Raw genomic sequence first — 26,769 nt, forward strand, 5'->3', positions numbered from 1 at the left:
CCCTTACAGTCTTCAGAGTAATCAAAATCAGGGGAGAAGAAGATGAGTTAATTCTGAATACAAATTCAGATGTGGAAACATCTGGTCTCTTCTCCGAAATGATTAACTTATGTTTCAGAGGTTACAGATGCTAAATGAAAATACTCATTTCATTAGTAGCCTAATATTGTTGTCAATTACCACTACTGCAGAGAAAATGCATTTTTATTGATTGTACAAAGACCTCATGTCTCTTGGAGTCTGTAAAACTGGGTTCACAGGGGCTGTGAAGAGAGAAGATCGAAACCTAGACCAGGTGTGGAGGGGTGCAATGGGTGGTGAAGGCAGCTATGCCAAATGTTGTCTGTGGGGCTTAAATGCCAAGTCCTGGGAAAAAAGTAACTTGCAACGGCCAGAGCCTTCCCTTGGGGGCTGACAAGTCAGCAAATCATAGGCTGTTTCTCACAACTCTACTCCAATAAAATATTTTTCATCCACGTGGAAGGAGGACATCAAAGACAGTCTTGAAGAGAAAGAGAAATCACAAAGGGGCAAGACGCAGCCTAGAGGGAGGAAGAAGGAGCACAGTGGTTGGTACACTAGGCCTCCTACATTCAGACTTGGCTTTAGAAATTACTGCTGAGCCAAAGGCAAGGGAAGCAAGGGCAAAAATGAACTATTGGGACTTCATCAAGATAAAAAGCTTTTGCAAAGCAAAGGAAACAGTCAACAAAACCAAAAGACAACTGACAGAATGGGAGAAGATATTTGCAAATGACATATCAGATAAAGGGCTAGTATCCAAAATCTATAAAGAACTCATCAAATTCAACACCAAAAGAACAAAGAATCCAATCAAGAAATGGGCAGAAGACATGAACAGACATTTTTCCAAAGAAGACATCCAAATGGCCAACAGACACATGAAAAAGTGTTCAATATCGCTCGGCATCAGGGAAATCCAAATCAAAACCTCAATGAGATACCACCTCACACCAGTCAGAATGGCTAAAATTAACAAGTCAGGAAATGACAGATGTTGGCGGGGATGTGGAGAAAGGGGAACCCTCCTACACTGTTGGTGGGAATGCAAGCTGGTGCAGCCACTCTGGAAAACAGTATGGAGGTTCCTCAAAAAGTTGAAAATAGAGCTACCATGTGATCCAGCAATTGCACTACTGGGTATTTACCCCAAAGATACAAAAGTAGGGACCCGAAAGGGTACGTGCACCCCGATGTTTATAGCAGCAATGTCCACAATAGCCAAACTGTGGAAAGAGCCAAGATGTCCATCAACAGATGAATGGATAAAGAAGATGTGGTATATATACACAATGGAATATTATGCAGCCATCAAAAGGAATGAGATCTTGCCATTTGCAACGACATGGATGGAACTGGAGGGTATTATGCTGAGCGAAATAAGTCAAACAGAGAAAGACATGTATCATATGACCTCACTGATATGAGGAATTCTTAATCTCAGGAAACAAACTGAGGGTTGCTGGAGTGGGGGGTGGGGTGGGAGGGATGGGGTGACTGGGTGATGGACACTGGGGAGGGTATGTGCTCTGGTAAGCGCTGTGAATTGTGCAAGACTGTTGAATCTCAGATCTGTACCTCTGAAACAAATAATGCAATATATGTTAAGAAAGAAAAAAAGAAGAAGAAGAATGTAGCAGGAGGGGAAGAATGAAGGGGGGGAAATCGGAGGGGGAGAAGAACCATGAGAGACGATGGACTCTGAAAAACAAACTGAGGGTTCTAGAGGGGAGGGGGTTGGGAGGATGGATGGGTTAGCCTGGTGATGGGTATTGAGGAGGGCACGTTCTGCATGGAGCACTGGGTGTTATGCACAAACAATGAATCATGGAACACTATATCTAAAACTAATGATGTAATGTATGGGGATTAACATAACAATAAAAAAAATTAAAAAAAAAAAGAAATTACTGCTGAAATAGAAGGAACAAAGCTCTGATCTAATTCTGATACATGCACAAGAAGAAGGGACCCTTTTTCCTAAGTGCCTGAGTGTCCTAGGTGTGTGAATGCAGTGTCAAAGTGTCATCATGAGAAGTCAAGTATCTGCCAGCATGCTGGCCAGGCTCCTAGAATATTGGTGCCCATGCAAGTTAATCAGTGAGAACAAACTGAAGTTTCAAAGGGAAGAATTTTTCATGAGTAAAGTCCCACCAGGGGAGGTAGCCAAGGAAACGAATTTAAAAAGTGATAGTGGGAGGGAAAGCCATTCTGCCAACCTCTCCAGGTTCAAGTTCACTTGTTCCACAGATAGATGGCTCAGATGAAGAGTAGAAAGAGCCCTGGACTTGGAAACAAGAGAATATTAGTTTAGTTTCCTACAATTCTATTGATATGAAATGCCCAGGATAGGCAAATCCATAGACAGAAAGTAGATCATGGTTACCCGGTCTGGGGAGTGGGAGAAGGGAAGAATGCAGAGTAACTGCTTATGGGTATAGGCTTACTTTCTGGAATGATGAAAACGTTCTAGAATTGGTGGTGGCAGCTGCACAACCTTGTGAATACACTAAAAACTGCTGCATTATACATTTTAAAAGGGCAAATTTTATGATATGTAAATTATATCTCAATAAAACTGTTAAAAGATCAGAATTAGAAATCTTCCCCATATACTAAAGCCAACAGTGAACTCGCAATGATGTATAGACTAACCAGGTAAAGGACTGATCTTAGAAAGGCCTCAAGCCTGGACCTGCTTGGGAATGCTGCCTCTAGAAACTTGGCCTGCACTTCACTCAGTCTCCCAGTACAGAGTAAGGAAAGTACTGAAGCTGGTTTGCACACCTGGCCAAAGGCAGGCATGTGGCCACAGCCTCCAGAACAGACAGGCAGGGTGGTGGCCAGGACAGAATAAATCCCCCAGAAGAAAGAGAGAGGTGGCTTTTCATTATTTTGAGGAATCTGCTCCATGTGCACAGCTCTGCATGCCCACAAGGAACTCTGGGAACCTAAAAGTCATACTCAGTCTGGGGGCATGACCATTATCTCCTGCTTTCTGTAATAATCTGTGAGTGTCTGTTTTGCAACATCTCTAACAGACTCCACGGCTGTCCTTCTACCAATCACACCACATCCCATTTTGACAGCCATGCATTTAGACTGCTTGTAATTGATTTCAACAGTTATTCGAGCAACTAGTCCATGTCAGACCTGTGTTAGGGGCTAACGAGATAGCAGAGATTAAGAGAGCCTGTGTTCTGTGCTGATGATTTTGCATATGAGTCTCATTTCCTTAACTATTTTTTGAAGTTTTTTTGAGGGCAAGGGTTATGGCTTCTATTTCTCTAATTAAGTCCAACTTGAGGCTTAGAAAAGAAAGTATTTCTTCTGACTGCAAAGATAAATGTTCCTCAAGGGAAAGAAGCCCAGAGAAAGGAAAACTTATGCTTTAATGAGTCAGTTTCACAATTCTGCAGAGCTTGTCCACCAAAATCTACTCTTGCCTTCTTAAGCGGAAATAGAGTACATATATGCTGCTTGTAGTGGGGCACCACGTTTCCCAGTTTTCCTTGCAACACAGGTGAGGACTCATGCTCTCCCCAGTGGAACTTGAGCAAAGTGACACATGTCACTTTGTTACCTGCCAGGCAAGGTAAAGTAACAATTCAGGTTGTTGGGTTTCTTTTAAACTTTTTTTTTCTCTTTCTTTCAAGATTTTATTTAAAACAAGTTCGTTAACATATAGTATAATATTAGTTTCAGGAGTAGAAGTTAGTGATTTCTCACTTGCATATAACACCCAGTGCTCATCACAACAAGTACCCTCCTTAATGCCCATCACCCAGTTTCCCCATCCCCCCACCCACCTTCCCTCCAGCAACCCTCAGTTTGTTTCCTCTAGTTAAGAGTTTCTTGTGGTTTGTCTCCCTGTTATTTTATTTTTCCTTCCCTTCCCCTATGTTCATCTGTTTTGTTTAAATACCATACAATTTCACTCATATGTGGAATTTAAGATACTTTTTTTTTAAGTAGGCTCCATGCCCAACGTGGAGCTTGAACTCACACCCCTCAGTCCAAGAGTCACATACTCCACCAACTGTCAGCCAAGTGCCCCCGACAATTCCGTTTTAATCAGCACACAAAGACAAGCCCTCCAGAATGATGGGAGCCACAGAGGGAAGAAGACTGAACCCCAGTCCCGGACTATTAAATGGGCAAGAAATAAACCTCTTTTGTGTTTGGCCATGACCTTTTGGGGTCTGGTTTAGCAGTATACCCTACCCTAAGCAGCTCTCTCCAGTGCAAAATAGTTGATGCCTGATGAAATACTACTTGACTGCTAATTCACCTAATACAATGTGGAGAACAGGATCTTACGGTGCTAACTGCTGGCAGAGACCCATTAGGCTTCTGGGGACTCAGAGGATAAGGGATTTATCTGGTGCTATGCAAAGCTGAGATACTCTTGGCATCTATAAATGAGTACTAGGACTGTTAGCTCTTCAGCTGTACCTTATTCCTCTCTCCATGCCCAGTGCTTACCACATTCTATTGTCAAGACACAGAGGAAGCAATAAGTATTTCTGAAATAACCATTACCTTTTCACATTTATTACAACACAGAGCACACTACAATGCAAATATGTATCTCCTATCTCTATCCAGAGCTCCGTGTTTCCTAAGTCTTTGTATTCCTACCACCTACACATCCTGCACGTAAGAGGCATTCAGCATCTGATGAATAAATTTATAAAGATTTTCCCTACAAACCCATGCAGATGTACAGCAATAAAAACAAAGAAAGAATAATAATGAAAATAATTTGGATATGAAGAACTCCTTTCTTCTGTGGCGCTCCAAGCACTTCCATTAAACTCCCTAGCTGTCTTAGTCTGTTTGGGCTGCTATAAGAAAATATCACAGACTGGGTAGCTGATGAATAACAGAAATTTATTTCTCATAGTTCTAGAGGCTGGAAACCCAAGATCAAGATGCCAGCATGGTCAAGTTCTGGTGAAGGCCCTCTTCCAGTCACAGACTGCCCACTTCGAGCCACGTCCTCAAGTGGTGGAAGGGGCATGTTAGCTCTCTGGGGGTCTATTATAAGGCACTGATCCCATTCATGAGGCCTCTGCCTCATGACCTAACCCCCTCCCAAAGGCCCCACCTCCCGATACCATCACCATGGGCATTAGGTTTTCAACGTATGAATTTTGGCAGGGATACAAACACTCGGACCAAAGCACCAATCATCTGAAGACAGATTCAGAAAATCACAGACTTGTAAAACTGGAAGGAACGTCAGAAGCCAAGTGCCAGAGATGAGGAAACTGAATGTGAGGAAATTAAAAGCACTTATTCTAGGTCACAGAGTTAACCCGCTATAGATACCAGGTCGACCAGCTCCAGCTCCGCCACTAGGGCCGTGCCTCATTCCTGCTCATCTCCCCAACCGCCCACCACACACCCTCGCACACCGTGGTTATTCAACAGCGTGATGAAAAGATATGACCAGTCAAATCAAGCAATTCCTGTGAAAGTCAGAGCTGCGCGATCACAGATGTTCTTACCACCATCAACTAAAATTTCTGGATCGCTTGAGTTTAAGATGTTTGGACTTTGTAATAAGATCAAAACCTAACTTCTATGAACTGCTTTTTTCCTATAATTAATTGTTCCAAAGAATAAAATTATTAAAATATTTAAAAAAATAACCTTTTAGTCTAGTACCAGAATAAAGATGGCAGCAAGTTTAGCTTGCAATTAATGTCAGATTCTTGAGATCACATTAAAACTACACTGCTCATATGCTCACTTGAACTTCTTCAGATAATTTAATGCTTATACACTGTCGATCATTTTCCTTATTATCTTGTAATTGCTTCAAAGATAAGTTAATCTATATCAAAACAAGAGAGAGATTACCAGGATTTGATTTGTTTTGACAAGCAATCACAAGGAATTTATTACAGATCAAGAAAGGTCTGAAAAGGCACCTGGGTGGCTCAGTTCGTTGGGCGACTGCCTTCGGCTCGGGTCATGATCCCGGAGTCCCGGGATCGAGTCCCACATCAGGCTCCCTGCTCGGTGGGGAGTCTGCTTCTCCTTCTGACCCTACCCCCTCTTGTGCTCTTTCACTCTCTCTCTCTCAAATAAATAAAATAAAATCTTTAAAAAAAAAAAAAAAAAAGAAAGGTCTGAAAAGAACAAGAAACACCAACACATACCCTTTAAAGATATAAAGACTAATATATTTTTTAATAGGACCACGTTTTATTTTTCCTAAGCCTTTCTTTCCCCTCAGAGTGTGGCGTGTTATTTATTTCAGCATATCAAATCCCTGATTCACCTGGGGAAAGGACGAATATCATTTTGGATTTATGTTATGCAGTTAAATTTTGCAATTTGAGATAGAAGAATCAAATGTGTTGACTTTTTGAGAGATTTTAAAAATATATTCTATGGCTAAAATCAACAACACAAGAAACAACAGGTGTTAGCAAAGATGTGGAAAAAACAGAATCCTCATGCACTGCTGGTGGGAATGCCAACTGGTGTAGCTCCTCTGGAAAACAGTATGGAGGTTCCTCGAAAAATTAAAAATAGAATTACTGTATGATCCAGTAATTGCACTACCGGGTATTTACCCAAAGAATACAAAAACACTAATTAAAAGGGATACATGCACCCCTGTGTTTACAGCAGGATTATTTACAATAGCCAAATTATGGAAGCAGCCCAAGTGTCCACCGATCGATGAATGGATAAAAAAGATGGGATATACATATATACAATGGAATGTTATTCAGCCATAAAAAAAGAATGAAATATTGCCATTTGCAATGACATGGATGGAGCTAGAGAGTATAATACCAAGTTAAATAACTCAGAGAAAGACAAATACCATATGATTTCACTCATTTAAGAAATTAATCTTAAGAACTTAAGACACAAAATAAACAAGCAAAGGGGACGAGAGAGAGAGAGAGAGAGAGAGACAAATCAAGAAACAGACTCTTATAGAGTACAAACGGATGGTTGCCAGAGGGGAAGGGGGTGAGGGGATGGGTTAAATGGGTGATGGGGATTAGGGAGGACACCTGTCATGATGAGCACCAGGTGATGTGTGGCATGGTTGAATGACTATATTGTACATCTGAAACTAATACAACACTATATGTTAACTAACTGGAATTAAAATAAAAATTTCAAAAGCCAAAAATAAATAAATAAAATGAAAATAAAAAATATATTCTAGGGATACTTTACTTGGAATACCCTAACTTTTGACTACTGTGACTTTCAAAAGCCAGGCAGTCCTTACAAAGACCACTTGGCCTTTCTCATATCCCACATGTTAACACTGCTAATGTAGAGAAAGCAGGAAACACTGACCACACTGAAGCCTTCAATTCTTCAACCATTAATTGTCTTACAGCCCCTCAATATGGTTTCAGCTCCACCCTTTTGTGTGGATTTCAGTTTGGGACTGCAAACAGCCTGATCAACAAATCCAATGACCCTTGCATTGAACGCTGACCTTTCTGCTTCTGACATTGTTGATCAATTCTTTCCTTCCTGAAAGCACCCATCCTTGGTTTCTGTAACACTTCTCTGTCCTTGTGCCCCAGTCATCCTAAAAATCGGGAGGCCCCTTTGGGGAGGGCAATTCAGCAAAAGCTACCTAATAAATGTTCACTGATGTCCATGGATAAGCAACTGAAGGAGTAAGTCAAGAGTAAGTCAAGAAGTACCAATAAGGAATCACAAAATATTAAATAAAATCAAAAGCAGGAGGGATATTATCTATGTTTTAATCAATCTAGATGATACTTGGCACCTAATAGGCTCTGATAATTATCTGCTGAAAAAAAAATATCCAATAGTCCTAAGCATCGAGCATTTGTCTCTGTGCAATGGGGGCTACGAGAGAATTGAAGAGCTGGCCCTGCTTCCGGGGGCTCTGCCACCTCCCCCTGGGGCCCATCTATGTGTAAAGGTAAGAATGCTCATTCCTCACAAAAAGGAAACACTTTAGATTTTAAGCAAAAAAAAAAAAAAAAATACTCACATGTCAAAAGCACTGAACTCCAACGTTAAGCGAGCTGGCAGCCCAGCAGAATCACCTGGACAGAAGCATTATCACATTTTCCGTTATGAGTCAGTAATAGCAGCATTCATAACTAAAATGTTTGTGAATAATTGTGTTCTCTTTCTTGAGCCCTAAGTGCCCTGTCCAATTCCTGGTCATCCATATTCAACAGGGACTTAGCAGAAGATGCCAGAGCTTTTCTGAATTGGAGGAATTTGTCAAGACTATAAAAAAAGATTCATTGGAAAAAAAAGTTTCCAATCTCCTCCCTCAGCAATTCTAAGTAATCAGTATTAATTCTTTGGATTAATAACTGGAGTCTCACCACTCCCTTTCTTTTCCCCACAACAGAGAAAAAGAAGTGCAAATGAATTCGTGTCAAAAGCCAGGAAGTAAAATGGGGATAAAAGGTACAGCATAGGGAATATAATCAATGTTACTGTAACAGAACTGTACGGTGATAGATGGTAGCTACGCCTGTGGTGAGCAAAGCATAACATATAAACTTGTCAAATCACTATGTTGTAAATCTAAAACTAACGTAGCACTCTGTGTAAACTACACCCAAATAAAAATTAATTAATTAATTAAAGACAGACAGACAGTCAGGAAGTAAAATAGAAACCAGTGAAGAGCATTAATTAAAAAGACAAGGGTGTCCCTTTCTAAAGGAAAGCTGACCCTATACTGGAGGGCAGAGAACATAACAGAAGGTGACGGAATATGGAGTTTACTGTCACCTACCATTGTAGTAATAGCCCTTAATGTCCTTGGGAGCTTCATCCAGCCGATACTCATTCAGCTTTCTCTGGGTCAACTCGTGCCAGAATCCAACGTCCAAGGCACTGCTAAAGGGAGCAAACTGCAATTTGGAGAGCCCAGGATCCCCCGGAGCTGCTGCCATTATTTGTTGCCTACTAAAAAACAAAACAGAACACAGCAAAATAGCACAAAATATGGTAAGAAAAAAAAATTTGTAATAAGGCATAATCAAAACAAACAAACAAACAAAAAATGATGGGATATATACAGGCTACCTGAAGACCTAATTGAAAATCACCTTGAATACTCCGCCTTTGTCGCCAACAACATAGGCTGACAACACAACTGATTTTCTAAGTAAAGTCCTTTCTCTTAGGCCTTTCTGGCCTTTACCTCTATGCATCTTCCTTTCTTGTTCAAGTCAGTCTGACTGCTACACGAATGCGACTCCTTCGTCAACATAATCACAGTCTCAGAAATTTCTGCCCTCCTGTGTGGTCCTGGAGAACTTCACAAGCCCAGCCGGTCAGAAACACAAGGCCAACCGGCAGAGCTCTGAATGAGAGCAGCACTTGAGCACTCCCCGCTGAGGAGAATGAAGAAATTTCTGCCCACCTAACCTGAACTTTTTTTACATCTCATCTTTTATCTTTTAAATGCATGGAAAATTTGCATTTTACTGCACCACACGTATTTTAATATTTCATTCTCCCCCTGAAATCATCAAATAAATGTGACCTTCCCAACAATCAGACATGCACACACTGCAACTCCCCCACCCCTGCACACACTCTCAGGAGGACACCACTACCAGCTGGAGAAGCACAATACTAGAGCAACTTGGTATTTCCAAAAAGCACAAGTCAGGGAGGTCTCTTCACTCTCCACCCAAATTTCCCTATGACCAGACAGAGTAATATTTCTGCAGCAGAATGTATGAAGAGTCATGCTAGGCGACAATAGTTCACATCTATTACCTGAGTTTTGAGCCAAGATTATCACATAGTTTTCAGTTTTCCAAACTTGTTAGATTTTGGAATTAAGAGATAACAAGCTTTTGGGGGTGCCTGGGTGGCTCAATCGGTTGAGCGGCTGCCTTCGGCTCGGGTCATGATCTCAGGGTCCTGGGATCGAGCCCCAGGTCAGGCTCTCTGTTCAGCAGGGAGTCTGCTTCTCCCTCTCCCTCTGTGCACATATTTTTTCTCTCTCTCGCTCTCTCTCAAATAAATAAATAAATAAATAAATAAATAAATAAATAAAATCTTAAAAAAAAAAGAGAGATAACAAGCTTTCGACTGATAATAACTAGATGGTAAAATGCAAAGTTAGCACTCCATGAAGATGCTAAAATTCCAGAAAGAGGAGATGAGTATGGGGCAAAGCAGGGAAGATGTCTCAGGGAAGGAGCTCTTTAAAACTCCCGACTGCCTCAGTATGCATTCTCAGCATCATGCGTCAGAAAATGTCTGACCAAAGGTTTTCAACTTTCCCCACCTTGAGGGCTTATTAAAAACTGAGGATGAAGGGACACCTGGGTGGCTCAGTCAGTTAAGTGTCTGCCTTCGGCTCAGGTCATGATCTCGGGGTCCTGGGATCGAGTCCTGTATCGGGCTCCCTGCTCAGCGAGGCACCTGCCTCTCCCTCTGCCTGCCGCTCCCCCTGCTTCTTTTCTCTCTCTCTCTCTCTCTCTGACAAATAAGTAAAATCTTAAAACAAAACAGAGTATGCCTGGGCTCCACCTGCTGGAGGGGAGAAGAGAGGGTGAGGGTGGCCAGGAGTCTCCAGGTTTGATTAGTGTCCCAGGCGGGTCTGATTCAAGTTTGGTACTATCTTGATGGCTTCAGGACACTGGCACTCTTACTTTTGGAGGCCCCACCTCTAAACCATTTCAAACATATTTAAACATACCCTTGTCCTGTATTAAATAATTTCTGGCTTTTAATTATTTGAAAGGCTTTTTATAATTCTGTACTTTCAGAATGTTCATCTTTTTCCAGCTCACACCTATTTCCATAGGACCAGGGAAAGCTTATGGATCCCATGCACTGGGGCTTCAGTGCCCAACAGAGAAACAGACCCTCATATAGGTGACCTGGGGCCTTCGCATTGAGAAACGTGGATCTAGAACACCCAAACAGCCTCCTCCAATCGCTCCTTTCTACTCTTCCTCCACAATGCTTTCCACTATTGGTTTTTGAAAGATTCCATGCTCAGCTCTCTCCTTGGTCTATAAGTTTTCTCAAAAGCAAAATTACTCATTTTCTACATCAATTTCTATTTATATGCCAGTGAACTGTAGGACTATACTTCTAGAGAGTTAACCTCCAAACATATACAGTTGACCCTTGAACAACACAGGCTTGAACTGCATGAGTCCACTTGTACGTGGAGTTTTTTCGATACGCTACAGTATCGAAATACTGTAAATGTATTTTCCTTATGGTTTTCTTAATATTTTCTTTTTTCTAGCTTACTTTATTGTAAGAATACAGTATATAATACATATAACCTAGAAGCTATGTGTTACAGTATATAATACATATAACCCAGAAGCTATGTGTTAATCGACTGTTGATGTTATCAGTAAGGCTTCTGGTCAACAATAGGCTATTAGTAGTTAAGTTTGGGGGAGTCAAAAGTTATACATGGATTTGACTATGTGGGGGGTCAGCACCCCTATCCCCCACATTGTTCAAGGGTCATCTGTATGTTTTAAAAGCCAGGACTTGGATTTCTCATAGACATCTCAAGTTTGACAAACCCCAACTGAACATTTCTTTTCCCAAAATTCTGCCCCTTTCCCAATATGTCCTAGTTTACTTAATAGTACCACTTATATCCGAGGTCAAAACCTCAAAGTCATCTTCAATTTTTCTATCTCTCATAGTTAGTACATCAGTGATTGCTAGAGACTCAGCCTTAAACGGGCCTCTGGAATGAGATGAAGGTGACAGCTACTGGGCCAGGCAGTGCAGCAGAGGTGTGCACCTGAATTTATTCCTCTGGAAAGCCCTAATAAGTGACAGTTCCAATTTTACAGAGGAAGAGACTGAGGTTCACAGAGATAAGAAGTCTGCAGAAGAACATACAGGTAGGAAAGTGGGGTGAACTGGAGAGGACGAGGATCCAAATTCCACATGCCCATACTCTTCATGCAATTTCGTGTTTCCTGTCCAAGTCAGTTTCCCTTCTCCCCTCCATCCCCCTGCCACATGTCAGGCCTACCATCTCACACCTCAGCTTCTGTGGTAACATGCCCACAGGTCACTGCCTTCTGTCCCTGCCTTCTCCAAACAAGATGTCATGTTGCCACCAGAACTGATCTGCACAGGGGACTGCGTTGTTTAAACAAACAAAAAACCTTACCGGCGTTACCCCAGAGAGAGTAAGGTGCCAACACTGTTTCAGCTTGCTCATTTCTCAGCCTTACGCCTTTCCCTAGGAAACCTCTCCCCATCTCTACCAGGAAAATTCCATCTCATCTATTAAGATATTTTATGAAGCTCTCATTAACGCCCACAGTCAGTGGGCATCAATGGTTCCCTTCTCCATGATGACAGATGAAAACTTCCATTAGAGCATTTACCATCATGAATCATACTTGCTTTTTTGATCATACCCTTTTTAAAATTTTTTAAATAACAGCAGCAGTAGTAGTAACTATTCTAACTGAATCTTTATTCTGTGCCAAGCACTAAACATTTTACACATTATCTTATGACAACCTCAAAGTGGTTGCACTATGCCTACTTTACAGAAGAGAAATGGAGGCACTGAAAATACCAAGTAACTTGCCCAAAGTCACTCAGTTAGGAAGTAGAAGAGCTGAGATTATAACCCAGGTCGACTGGCTTCAAAGCCCCAACTCTCATCACAAGTACAGTAGTACTGCCTTGAAGGAAGACACCCCTTTTCAGAGCCTTTATATTGCCCATCAGCTGCACAGATGCTAAAAAAGAACCATTTTGAAAAACATTTACATACTAACTTCCTCTCCAACAGAGTCAAAAGTAAAAGGTCATAGCCAGAGTAGTCATCCAATATGGAAGGAAATCAACACAGCAGCAGACAGTAGTACAAATGAATCTCTCTGACAGCCTCTGTGTGACGGGTAATCAGGCCCCTACATGCTTTAGTCATCCACAACTTACTCTTAAAGGTCGGCGGTAACTCATCATCATTTGGATCACCTGCTGAGGTCACCAAGATGGAATTTTACCAGTGCCAGAGACAAAAGAGAAGACTCTCTTCTATACCGCACTTAAAACAACTGGGAAAAGGTGACTCAGGAAGACCACTTAGAAAATAAGAGATGGGCATACTAATTAAGTAATCTGCGTAAGAGGCACATCCTTCAAACATTTTCTGACTTATTTGATCTTTTAGAAATTTCAAACAGAACCCAAGAGCCTATTTCACAAGAGGATATGGTTGGTATTCAGCCGCTGAACTGCTGCTTGACAGGCTAAGAAAACAGAAAGGTCCTAAGCAGCAGCAACATGTGATGAGGACATTGCTGGAAACATCTAAATAGCATATTCAAGTATAAATGTATCACTTAGGGATCCATACATCTGTGTCACACTGCCATCTTCCTTAAGCTGGAAGGGAAGATTTATGGAAGTAATGATCAAAATGGAATTCTGGAGGGAGTAGTGAGTTATAGGTGTAAAGTCATTTATGTGTCACTCACCTAGATCCAAACGTCACCTGCTTCCTAAAAAATTACTTGTCTATACAACCCTAGACAATACAAGATGAGAATTCTGCTTAGAAACTTCAACACTACATATAGACATATTCAAGGAAGGAAACTGACAGGGGCATCAATATAAGTGTGGTTCAACTTTATTTCTCACTATTTCTATCATATTCAGGATGTGAAACCCAGGAGTTACACAAGATGGGACTGTGTTATTTCCACTGAAAGAGGAAAGGCTTTGATGAGGATTCAGCACTTTTCATGAGCAAGAATCCCAGCAGTAACCAAAATATCCAGCCAAGATTTAACTGAAATAGCAGGTGGGTGGTTAAGCAATACAAACTCTCTGGGGCTGTGTGTACCACCTAAACGTGGTGCAAATTTCTGGCTTTATGAAAATAAAACTAAGTCACACTCAGCAACTTACACAAAGTAGGAGCTCATAAAACACCACTGTCTGAGTACTTGCCAAAAGTTTCTTTACAAATGGTCCTAAACCTTGGGTAGTGCTGTTCTTTAAAGTCAAATCCCCATAGGAAATGGGTAACAGTGGTTGCCTCCCAAGAAAGCAGCTATGGAATCAGGAGACAAGGGTGTGGAGAGACTTATTTTCACTGTATGGCCCTATTCCCTTTGAATTTGTTTCGAAATTCAATGAATTTTGTGTATGTGGAATAACAATACAGAAATAAAATAATTAAAGAAAAAAAGTCCCAACCCAATGGCAAGATGCGGAATGAAAGACACCCAAGGCTACCAGCACAGCTGCTTTAATTCCAAGAAACAACACCTGAGAGATCCCTGACCAACAACAATGTCTTACTCGTCTTTCTTTAGCACTCAGCACATTGCCTAGAATATATTAGGAGCTCAGTAAATGTTGACACGCAATAATAGCTCTCTTCCCCCAAAAAAGGCCAATAGATGGATGCTATAATGAGACAAATTACAGCAGACTTTAAAAATTACTAATAGCCTGAATTGTCCAAATAAGAAACAGATTGGCTGGAGAGATAATGAATTTTCCATTAGTGGAAGTGTCCAAGCATATATTAGATGATTATTTGCCAAGTCATATTGCACAAAGGATTACTGTATCAAGCAGTCAGACGAGGCCAGGGTTTGGCAGGCTTTTTCTGAAAAGGGCCAGATAGTAAATATTTTAGTCATTGCATGCCAAAACAGTTTCCGTTATAGTTTCTTCTCCTTTTTTACAGCCCTTGAAAAATGTAAAAACAATCCTTAGCTCGTGGACTGCACACACACAAAAAGGCCTTGGTCACGATCTGACCTGCAAGCTACAGTTTGAGAACTCTCAGACTAGATGATCTTCCACACCTGTCACTTGGGTGAAGCGGACTGCAAGGCCACAGTTGCTGGTCTATGATAGAAACCCCGTAATGCTGCAAATACATCTGTATGAACTGGAAAACGTAGTCTACACAGAACACTCACACATATGTCAGCATCAGTAAGCTACCATGAAGCTCAGTTAAGATTTACTGAGGCTCAGGGAGTCTGGGTGGCTCAGCTGGTTGGGTGGCTGACTCTTGATTTCGGCTCAGGTCATGATCTCAGGATCCTGGGATCGAGCCCCGCATCAGGCTCCACACTCAGTGGGGAGTCTGTTTGAGTATTCTCTTTCCCTCCCCCTCTGCCCCTCCCCCTGCTCTCTCTCTCTCTCTCTCTCTCAAATAAATAAATAATGCCATTAGTGGCATTTCACATGCAAAACTGGCATATTACCACACCTCTGATGGTTTCCTTCCTACTTTTTCCTGGACCCCTGCTACTGCCTCCCAACTTCTCTGGTGCCACCCTGGTGGCCACGCCACTCCTCACCTCTGACTTGATGCTGAAGAAACATCAAGCTGCTTGGTTCTCCTCTAACACACCTGCTGTTCTGCCTCCGCAACTCTGAACAAACAGCCCTTCTGTCTAAAAGACATCCTTGCCCCTGTGACTGATACACTTTTCAAAATCCAGCTCAGAGGTTATCTGCTCCAGAAAGCCTTCCCAGAGCTGCCTTTCACTCTCTGTACTCCTTGTTTGCTCTTCTCCATCAGCTATAGTTAATCACTTCTGTCTCTAAGCTACCTCTACGTTTAGTATTACTGTCCGACTCTTCCCTGATCTGTCTACCTCCATCAACTTGATTGAAAATTCTACAGATACAGAGATCCTGGCTCATTCCTCTCAATATAACATAATCCCTTGCAGAGTGGCTCTCAAATGTTACTGAGTTCTAGAAACCTTTTATGGGTACCTTCCACAAGAGAAGCAAGAGAAAGAAATAAGCCAGGCTTCTGCAATTGGGAAGACAAACTCCAAGCTCATTACCATGGAATGTGGAGATTAGAGTAAGAAATCATGAAGAACAAATGGAAATAGGCCATATGACTTAGAAGGTCTCTAAACCTATTATTGGTTTTTAGGACTAAGATCTTAATTGGCAAGAGATGTGCACATACCAATCAATTGAAATGAAACCTTACTCAACCAAATACAAAATTAGTAAAGAACTGATCTTTCTTCCTGAAAGTATTCCCATGGTTATAGAAGTTAAAAGCCGTTATTCACAGTCTCCAAGTATCTCTCCACAAAAAAAAAAAAAAAAAAGATTAATTTCAAAGGAGAGAAAAACTGACTATCGAGTGACAGAATCTGGCAGACACCATCTTCATGTAGGGACTGAAGTTAGCACCAGCAGCAATGGGACCAACAGACACGTATGCTATCTGATGGAATGCCACGAAAAGCACAAACACCTATAACACTCAGCTAAAAACATGACTTGGGGCTCATTGAGAGGAAAAGTCAGGTAAACCCTAACTGAAAAACATTCTACAAAATGACTGAGACTGGCTTACAATCTTCCAAAGTGTCAAGGTCTTAAAAGTCAAGGAAAGACTAAGGAATTGTTCCAGAATGAAAGAGAAAGACATGACGACTGAGGGCAACATGTGATCTTGGGTTGACCCTCTGCTTCTATACAGGATGCTACTGGGACAAAATCTGGATGGAGTCTCTGGGAGAAGGGTATATGAAAGGTCTTTGTCTTATTCTTGTAAGGTTTCTGCAAGTTTGAAACTGTTCCAAAATATAATATGAAGACAATTTTAGTGCCTGCACACACCTAGCCTATGTTATATTCAACAGGCAAAACCAATTAACATGACAGAAGTTAGAAGAGTAATTACAGGCTAGGGTGGGGCTACTGACTGGGAAGGGGAAATAAGAAGCCTCCTGGGGAGCTGGACATATTCTATATACCTTGAGCTGGGAGGTGGTTACAGGGCACATACCTATGTAAAAACCCATGAGCTATCGATTTATTAGTACACTTTACTATATGTATACTATACTTGAACAAAAAAAGTAAAAGAGAAAGCCCTATATTCAAGCTACAGTGATCCTACAAAGAACCTTCCTGTATTCATTTAATAGTTAACAGATGACCTATTTAAATCTAGCTTTGTTGAAAAGAAATTCATTTTTCTAAATAAGTCTAAATGAAATACCATTTCCATAAATTTCTCTAGCATCTGTTATTAAAGAAGCTGAAGACGGAAGTATTTTGGCTTTGCTGCTTATATAATTAATTGGAGCAGGAAGGCTCCCTGATAAGTCTGTCCAACTGGTCTCCCTCCGGAGGGGGGCCAATAGGATTGGACACAGCGAATATTAAGCCAGTGTAGGATTTCTGGAAAAATGAAGACGTAAAATTGGTAGAAGATAAACAACAATCATAGTGATAAAACAAACAAATTTGTCTTCAGGGAAACTAGACCCTTGGAGGACAGCGGAAAAACAGACCAGCCTAACTGTACCAAAAAAAAAAGTCTTGCTATAACTTTTCCAAGTGTGCGTTGTTGGGTTTTTGTTTGTTTGCTTTGGGAGGGCAGGGGGACTTCTGATGGTCCAGAGAAAGGATGTTAAAGTGACAGTAGTTGGGAGCCTGGTCTTCAGACAGACCCAAGCGGGAGCTCCAGTTCCACCTCTCACCAGCTGAGGAGCTTCAGGCAGGGAACTTCATCCCCTGTGCCTCGATTTCCTCGTCTGCAAAATCAGGGTAATTGTACCCAAGCCCTGAGGTTGCTGGGACGGCTAAATGAGAAAGTGTGTGATGTGCCTGTTCCAGTGCCTGGCACAGTCAGCAGTCAATAACGGTAGTGCTATTAGCTCTTCTTGTCAACACATCTCTCTCACGTTAGTCAACAGCGCCTGACTAATGTGGTTGCCCTTCCCCGTGCTCACTATGAAAACTTTCTCTGCCTCAAACATGCCTCGTTGAAGCCTCACTTCCCTCAAAGGAGCACACTGCAGTCACAGCAGAGTATTAATTAAAATGGAACGGATGGTCTCCTGCTATAGGTCATCAAGGAGAAGTCCAGAGGAACAAGTTCTAAGAGTTAGGAGCACTTTGTGTTCAATTTCTCTGAGGCCATGTGGGGCCATTCACTTAGGAGAAGTGCCAGAATAACCGCAAATTGGCCCTGAAGTACCTTCTCTGGGCCAAGATGGAGCACAAAGAGCGGACTTCTGTTCTCATTCTCCCAGCTGCAGGGCTGTGAGCTCTGGCAGTCATTAAAATAAGCACCAAACCACATGGCCAAGTCCTGCTGACAGAGTATGTTCTTAGCTGCTGATGGGTTAAAAAAAAAAAAAAAAAAAAAAGGAGAAGGCCAGGAGTGGGGAGGGGGCCCCTTTGGCATATGGAGTCAACGCACATTTTGTCGGCTAATGATGCTCGGCAGCTTCATGAGTTTTGGAAATAATGTGCAAGGCTGCCAAAGAGGGAGGTGTACAAGCCCTCCCTTCCAAAAGGAGGGGAGCAAAGTTCCAAACTTCGAAGACAGATTAGGTTTTACCAGAAGATGAAAACTCAGGACTCCTACAGGGGAACCAGCTGGGTTCAGAAACCTCAAATCCTTTTAAAAATCGCATTAGAGTCAAGATGCCCCTGAGCCAAACTGATGTCTCCACAAGATACCGAGTCATCTAAAATGGCTCTTTTTGTGACTGTACTGTAAGGTGGTCACAGCTGTTCACATAAGCAGAGAGGACAACTGCTACTGCGGACAAGTTGTCTCCCTCACCTCCCCGTATGCCACCTCTACCCCTACAAATTGACATTATTTGTTTCTCCAAGAAGTCCATCAGAGAACTGACAGTCACCTCCATAGTCTTCAAACTGTAACTTTCATTCTCACTGGCTACTCCTGGGAGTTGTTTTTCTTTGGTTTTCCTTCTGCTTTAATAACCTTAACCTTCACATACAATCTGTTCTTGTTCAGCCTCAGTTTTTGAGAATGGGTGCACTGGATACCAGCATTGCAGGGTGTGGCAAGCCTACAAGGGAGAGGTAGTGAGAGCTGTAAAAGCTGAGAAGACCTGTGAGAGAGGAGAAACAACACAAGGAAGATGGAGACAGGATGCCTGCTTCTGAGTCCTTTTTGTTACCTGCACCAATCAACAGTATCACGTTGCTCCATTCTGTATATGACGGACAGCCACCTAGATTTACCCGAATCACTGTGGAGCCCTTATGTCAACCAACAAGTAAAATCCGTGATGGTTTCCTAAAAGCTGGCTGAGTTATGGAGTCTAGCTTCTGAGTAACAGAGGCTCTGTGGTTTTCAGTTCCGGTGATATTTACAGAGTCCTGGAAAAGGAAGAGGGGCTGAGAAATTGGGCCAAGCCAACACCTGATACCAGATTTTCAAAATACGTGATTTCCAAAGATGAGTATAAGGTTGGATTCTACAGTCCATTGGACAGAGGTTTTGCTCCTAGGAGGAGTGTCATGTGGGCCATTCTAGATCACATGGCACTTTTGTACAATTAGGAAACTGCACATCTTCCTCAAGATGTTTTACTTCCTTCCCTTAGAAAATTGTTGTAATACACTGACGGGTTGGCTCAAGACATTTTACCCTTGTATGCTAGAAAACTGGCACTACAAAATATACCCATGATGCCTATGACCTACACAAAGCACCCCTCAGATGTGGCCTCTTGTGCAGTACACAACCTGCACAACTGTAGCAGCAGTCATCAGAAGAGGCCACTATGGTTTAAGAACAAGTCATGACAGAGTAATAGCACTTCTTCCTTGATCAAAGAAGAACCACAGACATAGGACATAGGATATCTGGACCTCAGCAAGGTCTCCGACAAGAATGCTCCAAATATCCTAGTAGACAAGATGAAGATGTTGTAATTGGATATACTGACATAATCAGAGGGGTCAAAAACTGGTAAAATAATCTTATTCAAAGAATGTTGGTTAAGGTATGAACTGATGTTAATAAGAAACTGATGTTAATAAGAAAGGAGCTAATAGTGATAAGTCATTGGCTCAGTCTTTGGTCCTGTCCAATTTATTTTTATATATCTGTGTGAATGAATATTCATCAATATTTACTAAGTATGTCATGTGTGCTAAACCCTGTGTTAGGGGTTTAGAGCAGGGAAACAGACTCAGAAATCACACCCACCTATAAGATGGGACATCACCTGCTGTACAGAATCACTGTGAGGATTCAACTAGAAAATGCATGTACCTGACACAGGAGGCACTCAAAAACAATTAATGTTACCAACAAAACATGTGTCAAAGACAGGGGGATTTCCATTTAGTTATTCCTTCAATAAACATTATATTATGTACAAGTTCCTGTGCTATATTTCAGCATTCAATGGCAAAAAAGCTAAGGTCTTTGCATTTTAGGATCTAAGTTTTGAGGGTTACACAGACCAGGAATGACAGGATAGCAATTTGTGGATAAAACAAATGCCCTACAGTATGGTATGTGTTCGTGCAGGGTGTTATGGGAGGAGGAAGGAGGGGTATCTAAATTAAACTGCAAAGGAGGGCTTTGTATTTTGGCAAAGATTTGTATTTTAGAAAGGGCACTCCGGCACCAGTGTGGGCCAGACAGAGCAAGCAGCTCAGTGGTCATGCAGGAATATAGGCAAGAAGTGAGAAGAGCCCAGACTAAGGCAGTGGGAGAGAAAATGGAGGAGTAAATGTGTCAGGAGATATCAAGGAAAGAGAATCTGTAGAACCTTGATGACTGCCTGGGATGGGATGAGAAGGAAAAGTCCAGGATGACTCCAAGGCTCTGGTTTGAATGACTAAATGGAAGGAGGAGAATGAGTCAGAATAAAGGATGCAGAAAGAACTGTAGCTTTGGAGGGAAGCTGATGAGCTTCATTTTGGACTCACTGAGTTTGAGGGCTGGCCCTCAGGAGAGATCCCAGCTCAGGATACAGAACAGGGGTCTTTGGCATATAAATGGGAATTGAAGTTGTGGGTTAGAAGAGCACAGAGTATAAGGCAGAGCCTTGGAGAAAACTAGCATTTAAGAGACAAAAGGAGGAAAAAAGTCCACAGTGCATACAGGGGGAAACAGCCAGAGAGATAGCACAAAGCAGGAGTGGTTTTCCTAAGTGAAGGAATATCAGCAATATCAGATGTGCTCAGAATTCAAAAGATAAGGAAGGAAAAATGTTCAAGAGTTTTGGTAACATGGAGGTGTGAAGACTAGGGAGAGCAATTTTGGAGGACAAGTGGGTGGAAGCAGGATTTTAGCGAATGATGACTTCAGGAAGTCAAGAAATGTGGATGGGAAGAGGTGGCGTGATGGCCTGATGGCAGAAGTTAATGGGAAGGTGTTTGGTTTTTTTCCAGGTATTTAAATGAGAAGAGATAGTTAAGCAGGAGAGAAACGGAATAAATGATAGGACCAGGTCCTGAGGAAAAGGAGGAGATGGAATCTCAGCACAAGTAAAAGAATCAGCCCAAAACGTATTTCTTTCACAGAATTAGGCAAAGTGATAGGGTCAGCTGGAGACAAGTTTGTAAATTATAGCAGTTGGGGAGTCTTAACCGCTGGTTGCAACTTCATGAGGTCAAAGGCAAGGTTAGGAAGCTGGGAGAGGAATGAAAATCTGAAAGACAAGGAGGAGATGGGCAAGAGAGCTGTCCAAACACACATGAGGAGTGCCAAGCAGCACCAGGAGTCCACAGCGTGACAGTGTCAAGGGCAGGATGTGTCAACAACAAAGATGGGGATGGGGGTGCTCAGATCATCACAAAAAAAGTACAGCCCTGGTCTGTAAGGACAGACTCCTGGAGGAAAGAGATCTTCTTTTATACACCACGCTCTTAAAGAGAGACTGTCTAACAGGAACAAGTTCAAAGGAAGGTAATCACAACAAAGAAGGTGTGAGAAAACCCCAGAGGTGATCATCTGGGGCTGGACTGACACCGAGTTGTAGTTACCCGGTCTGCCAAGACCATGGTGGTGCATACTGTCTACTGGGTAACAAAGCAGTATCTTATTATTCTCCCTTGAATACACAATCAGGCCTTACACTAGAGATAGGTAGAAGGATCGGGAGATAGAAAAAAGGAGGAGGAAGGCATTTCTAAACTTCACTGCCCATGGGTAAAAGTGGAGAAAAGAGGCTATTTGGACTTCTAAATAAAATCTCAGAGGAGGTCAGGGATAACCAATCAAGGACCACTAATCAACGAACTTTGTTATTACTTACGTCCACACATAGGACCCATCCCCACTACCCCCCATATCCCAATTCATCTTCCTCCTCTCCCCATGTGGTGTTATCCAGTTACCAGTCCAGCAAATCCCACTTCCTTTAGCCCTTAAACCCACGCATCCATCTCCGTCCACACAGCCATTGCCTTGGTTCACGCCTTCCTCCTCTGCCACCTGGACCAAAGCAACAGTGCCCTCACTGGTGTCCCTGCTGGCTCTGCCCTGTCCAGTGTAATCACCATGGAACTGCCTAGGTAATTTAAAATAGGTGAGAGCATGTCACACCCCTTTTTAAACTTTCACTGCCTCAACTCTCCCAACACCACACCTTCAAGAAAGTCCAAACTTCTTAGCATGGCAATATTAACTGCTACCGTTTATGATTTACCATCCTCCAACACCAAGTGGGTAACATATAGCATTCAATTCTCACAGCAACCCCGGGAGGTTGGCTTACACGTGAGGAAACTGAAGTTTAGAAACGGAGTGACTTGCCCAAGGTCTCAAAACCAGTTCAATGGCAAAGCCAGCACAGGTACACAGGTAACTCAGATTCCGAAGTCTGTGTTCCTAACTATATATTATACAGTCTTTTGTTGCCCCCAAAGCCCTTTGTGATCTGCCTCCTGCTTACCTTTCCATAGTCACATCTTAGCCGAGGTGAACTACCTGCAGGTCATGCAGTCACCTATAGCCCTCTGCTCGCGCCACTCCCAATGTGTGCATTATCGTCCCACCTCCCACTCCTCTTCTCCTGACTGATCTTGCTCATCCTTCAGGCCCTGAATAAAGCAATACCTCCTCACAGAAGCCTTCTCTGATGCCTCAGCCTGACGTATGATCACTCTAAGTCCTCCTCTGGCAAATGTCTACAACAGCTTCATACCATAGTGCTGTTGTCTATCTCCTTGATTTAAAAAATAATTAATTCCTTGAGGACAGGGATGTGTATCTTGAATGAGAGCCCTGTACTTAACTCCTTAAAGAATTTCGAAATCATGTCACATGAGAGGCAGGGAGGAGCTGGCCCAAAAAAATGGAAGGGGAAGGGGAGATGTTTTAGGCAGCAGAAGCAGCAGGAGCAAAGGGCTACAAATGAGACACAACCTGTAAACGGTTTGACAGGATGGAGAAACAATTAGGCAAGATGAGCTTTCACAAGACTGGCTTTTTCTTCATTCGCATGTTAGTTTCAAAGTCACTTCCTCAGAGAATTCATCTCTGACCACCTAGATTTTACAACAGCTCCCTCCGCTTAGCCCCAGTTACTCTCCATTCCATTACTGTTTCTTTTTTCTGTGGCGTCTAACAGGATCTGAAACACCTACCACCCACTATAAGCGCTGTATCATTGACAATCACCACAACCGCCACCACCACGATCAAAAAGTAGGCTCCATGAACAGCACCTCTGCATCAGCAGTGCTTACGGTGATGCCTGGCACACAGCAAAATTCTCAGCTGTTGTGGAGTTTACTATGGGTAAATAAATTCAATGTGCTCAGCCTGGAGAAGAAATGGTGTGAAGCAGAAGGGAGATCCCAAAGGCCTGAAGGAGGGACAATGAGCTGAGATTATGGGGTAGCTGCTTTCAGCTCAACATATGACTTAAGTCAAAGCTAGGGGGAAAGACCAAACAACAATAACCAGAAATAGCGACTTTTCTGCCACTTAAGAAATTTAACCCATGGGCCGGGGTGTCATAAAAGAAATCCAAGTATTCAACTGGAAAGGGAACCTGGGTCCCAGGGGTCTGAAACTGGCAGTCACAGATATGCCTGGTTTGAGTTGCAAAGTTAAAAACCATTTTTTCTTAAATTGGTTTTGAAAAAATTGTAGTCGTCAGTGTTTAAAAATCAAGAGATTACACGAGTGCAACACAAGAGTTTTGCTTTCATTTCTCCAACTTCATATATGTTAGTATTGTGCTCATAAAACTCAAGCAAAAACGTTTGACTATTTCTGACATGGAAATAAAATTTTTACACCTACATTTACCTTACCTGACTGAATAAGCATTAAAGTTTGTAACCCCTGGATCAAACTGAAGAATCGAGAATCTTAGCTCAGAAAAGCCCTGACAAAAAACTGACTTCATTTAACGCCCTCGCTTCACAAATGACGTTATTTATCACTCCCATTTTACAGATGAGGGAAGACAGGTTCAGAAAGAGGTGACATGCCCGAGTCACACAGCAAATCCGGGCAAAACCAGGATTAAGAGCCCTGACGTCCTATCCCCGGTATTCCAACACCGAAGATTCAGAGGACTCCCTGACAGACGACAGGAGGGACTGACTTAGGACATTAGGAGCTTTCTAGTCAGGACCCCGGACTGAATCAGTCCCAGGGGACGTGGCTGGAGAGGGAGGGTGAAAGCCGGAGTCAGTGACTCCCTGGAGGAGAGAGGATCCTGAAATCCACCAAGGCTCTCGCCCTCACTGCCGAGCTCGACCCTTCCCGCCAGGCCTCCAAAACCCAGCCCGCAGGACCCCGCTACTCCCTCACCAACGCGGTTCACTTACCGCCGCTCAACTTCCGGCAACCACGGCGTAGTCCGCAGCGCGCGCCCCGATGACGCAATATGGCCCCGCCCGCCCGCCTGCCTAGGTCAGTGGTACGCATGCGCACACGGAGGCGCGGGCCAACCTGGTATATGAGCCCCTAGCACCGGGCTGAATGGGAGGAACTTGAGTTGCAAGGAAGGCGGAGCGTCAGGAGGTGGGCGAGGCCCCCTGGTGAGAGCTGAGCAAGCCAGTTTATCAGCTGTGGAAATGTGTTATATGCCTGTCATGCTTTGAAAAAACTGCTCCACTTTCTCTCTTTCGATTTCAGAGCGTGATAGGAATTATGATCATTTCCATTTTCCAGAAGAGGCAGCATTAAACGTATCCTAAGTGTCATTAAAGAGGCAGGTGTGGAGACAAATGAGAATTTTAATAGGTAAAAGTTCATGAAAGTCGTCAGTAATTAACCTGTTCTTTCTAGACCAGATATTATTCTCATAGCTCCCCGCTGTCAATGGGATAAAGTTACTCCTTCCAAGTCATTTCTCGTGCATATACTATGTGCCAAGCATTGGTCAGATATTGAAGACACAATAGTGAGTATAAACTTAATGTGACATATAAGGCCATTCATTCATAAGGAATGAAAGTGACTCAGATGTAGCTCAATAGAGTCATAATAAAAAGAGTAATTACTACTATTATCTACTGTGTTTTCAGGGTTTCATATTTTCTAATCACTGCAAAGGTCCTGAACATAGATGTCATATTATCCCCATTTTGCACATAAAGGAGCAGAGACCAGGAAAAGTTAAGTGGCTTGCTGAAGGTTACAGAGCTTTTGGGGTAAGATTCTAATGGAAGCATGTTTGACTCTGCCAAATAAGAAAACAAATCCAGACTTAGTGAGGAGATTACTTTATTTGAAAGGATTGTTGCAAGGGGGGAGGAAAAGGGAAGGGAAGGGCCTATTGCAATAGAGGGACCACTCTGACTAAAAGATCTGGAAGTGTCTAAGGGTTAGGCAAAAAGAATTTTTCCTTAATAGGGAAGAGTGAAGAAGGCTAGAAAGAACTGGGTGTGGGAAAGTGGGAGGAAAGGGTGGCTTGATTGGATAGTAGTAGGTCAGAAAATGTTTTACCTTGAGGTCAGTCTATTCTCTGCAGGGGCTGAATGGTGGCTCAGGCTGAGGGTAAGTAAAAAATAAGGGGCTTGGAGGGTATGGGAGAAGCTTAACTAAAGTTGGTTAACAAAGCATTTTGTTTGGATTGATCAGTGAATACAAGTAGTTCAGCTAAACATTTAGAAGGCAAAGAAGAGCAATTCAGAAGGACTGTCTTGCCTTGTCACATGTAAACAAGAAAGGTATCCATGAGTCTTAACCTAAGTCATACAGGAATGGATATTTCTTTGCAGTAAACCCTTTCTGGAGCACAGAAGAGTGGAGGGAGGGTGTTGAAAAACCATCACTTTTTTCAGGAGTACAGGGATCAGGTAAAATTCAATATTGTAAACAGGCTCCTCTCCAGCCACTGCCCCCTCAGACTGCATGCTTGGGTCACACCAAACTAATTCTGATGTTTTAAGCACACTCTGCTCTTTTATACAAATCTCCACCCCTCAATACCCTCACACTTCCTCTGCTTGTGTAACCCTCTCTCTGGCTTCAAAACCGAGTTGACGCAAAAAGAGTACCTAGGAATAAATATAACTAAGGAGGTAAAAGACCTATATTTTGAAAACTATAAGACAATGATGAAAGAAATTGAAGATGACACAAATGGAAAGATGTTTCATGGTCATGGATTGGAAAATTAATACTGTTAAAATGTCCATACTTCCCAGAGCAATCTACAGATTCAATGCAATTTTAATCAAAATACCAATAACATTTTTCATAGAACTAGAACAAATATTCCTAAAATTTGTATGGAACCACAGAAGACCCCAAATAGCAAAAAAGATCTTGAAAAAGAAGAGCAAAGCTGGAAGTATCATAATCTCAGACTTCTAGATATACTACAAAGCTGTAGTCATAAAAACGGTATGGGACTGGCACACACACAAAAAATACGTAGATCAGTGGAACAGGATCGAGAGCCCAGAAATAAGCTCATTCTTATACGGTCAATTAATCTATGACAAAGGAGGCAAGAATATACAATGGGGATAATA

At 42.3% G+C, this 26,769-nt stretch overlaps 1 protein-coding gene across 8 annotated transcripts in view; it reads right to left on the reverse strand.

Moving 5' to 3' along the window:
• The window catches only part of ATG7 (autophagy related 7), a 231,462-nt gene extending 206,794 nt beyond the window's left edge, over nucleotides 1-24,668 (reverse strand). For 2 of the 8 annotated variants that reach the window (XM_078074999.1, XM_078074976.1), the window contains exons 1-3: nucleotides 18,984-19,174; nucleotides 8,801-8,973; nucleotides 8,036-8,090 (exon numbers count right to left, since the gene is read on the reverse strand). In XM_078074999.1, the coding sequence (XP_077931125.1) occupies nucleotides 8,036-8,090; nucleotides 8,801-8,973; nucleotides 18,984-19,015 (260 nt within the window). In that variant the 5' untranslated portion in view covers nucleotides 19,016-19,174. Of the gene's footprint in view, nucleotides 1-8,035; nucleotides 8,091-8,800; nucleotides 8,974-18,983; nucleotides 19,175-22,721; nucleotides 22,845-22,885; nucleotides 23,027-24,612 lie in introns of those variants that run through there. The other 6 variants (XR_013448957.1, XM_078074983.1, XM_078074986.1 and 3 more) reach the window with 6 other exon arrangements.
• Between the last annotated feature and the right edge of the window lie 2,101 nt (nucleotides 24,669-26,769).

Source organism: Halichoerus grypus, chromosome 1 (genome assembly GCF_964656455.1).
Source record: "Halichoerus grypus chromosome 1, mHalGry1.hap1.1, whole genome shotgun sequence".
Taxonomy (NCBI): Eukaryota; Metazoa; Chordata; class Mammalia; order Carnivora; family Phocidae; genus Halichoerus; species Halichoerus grypus.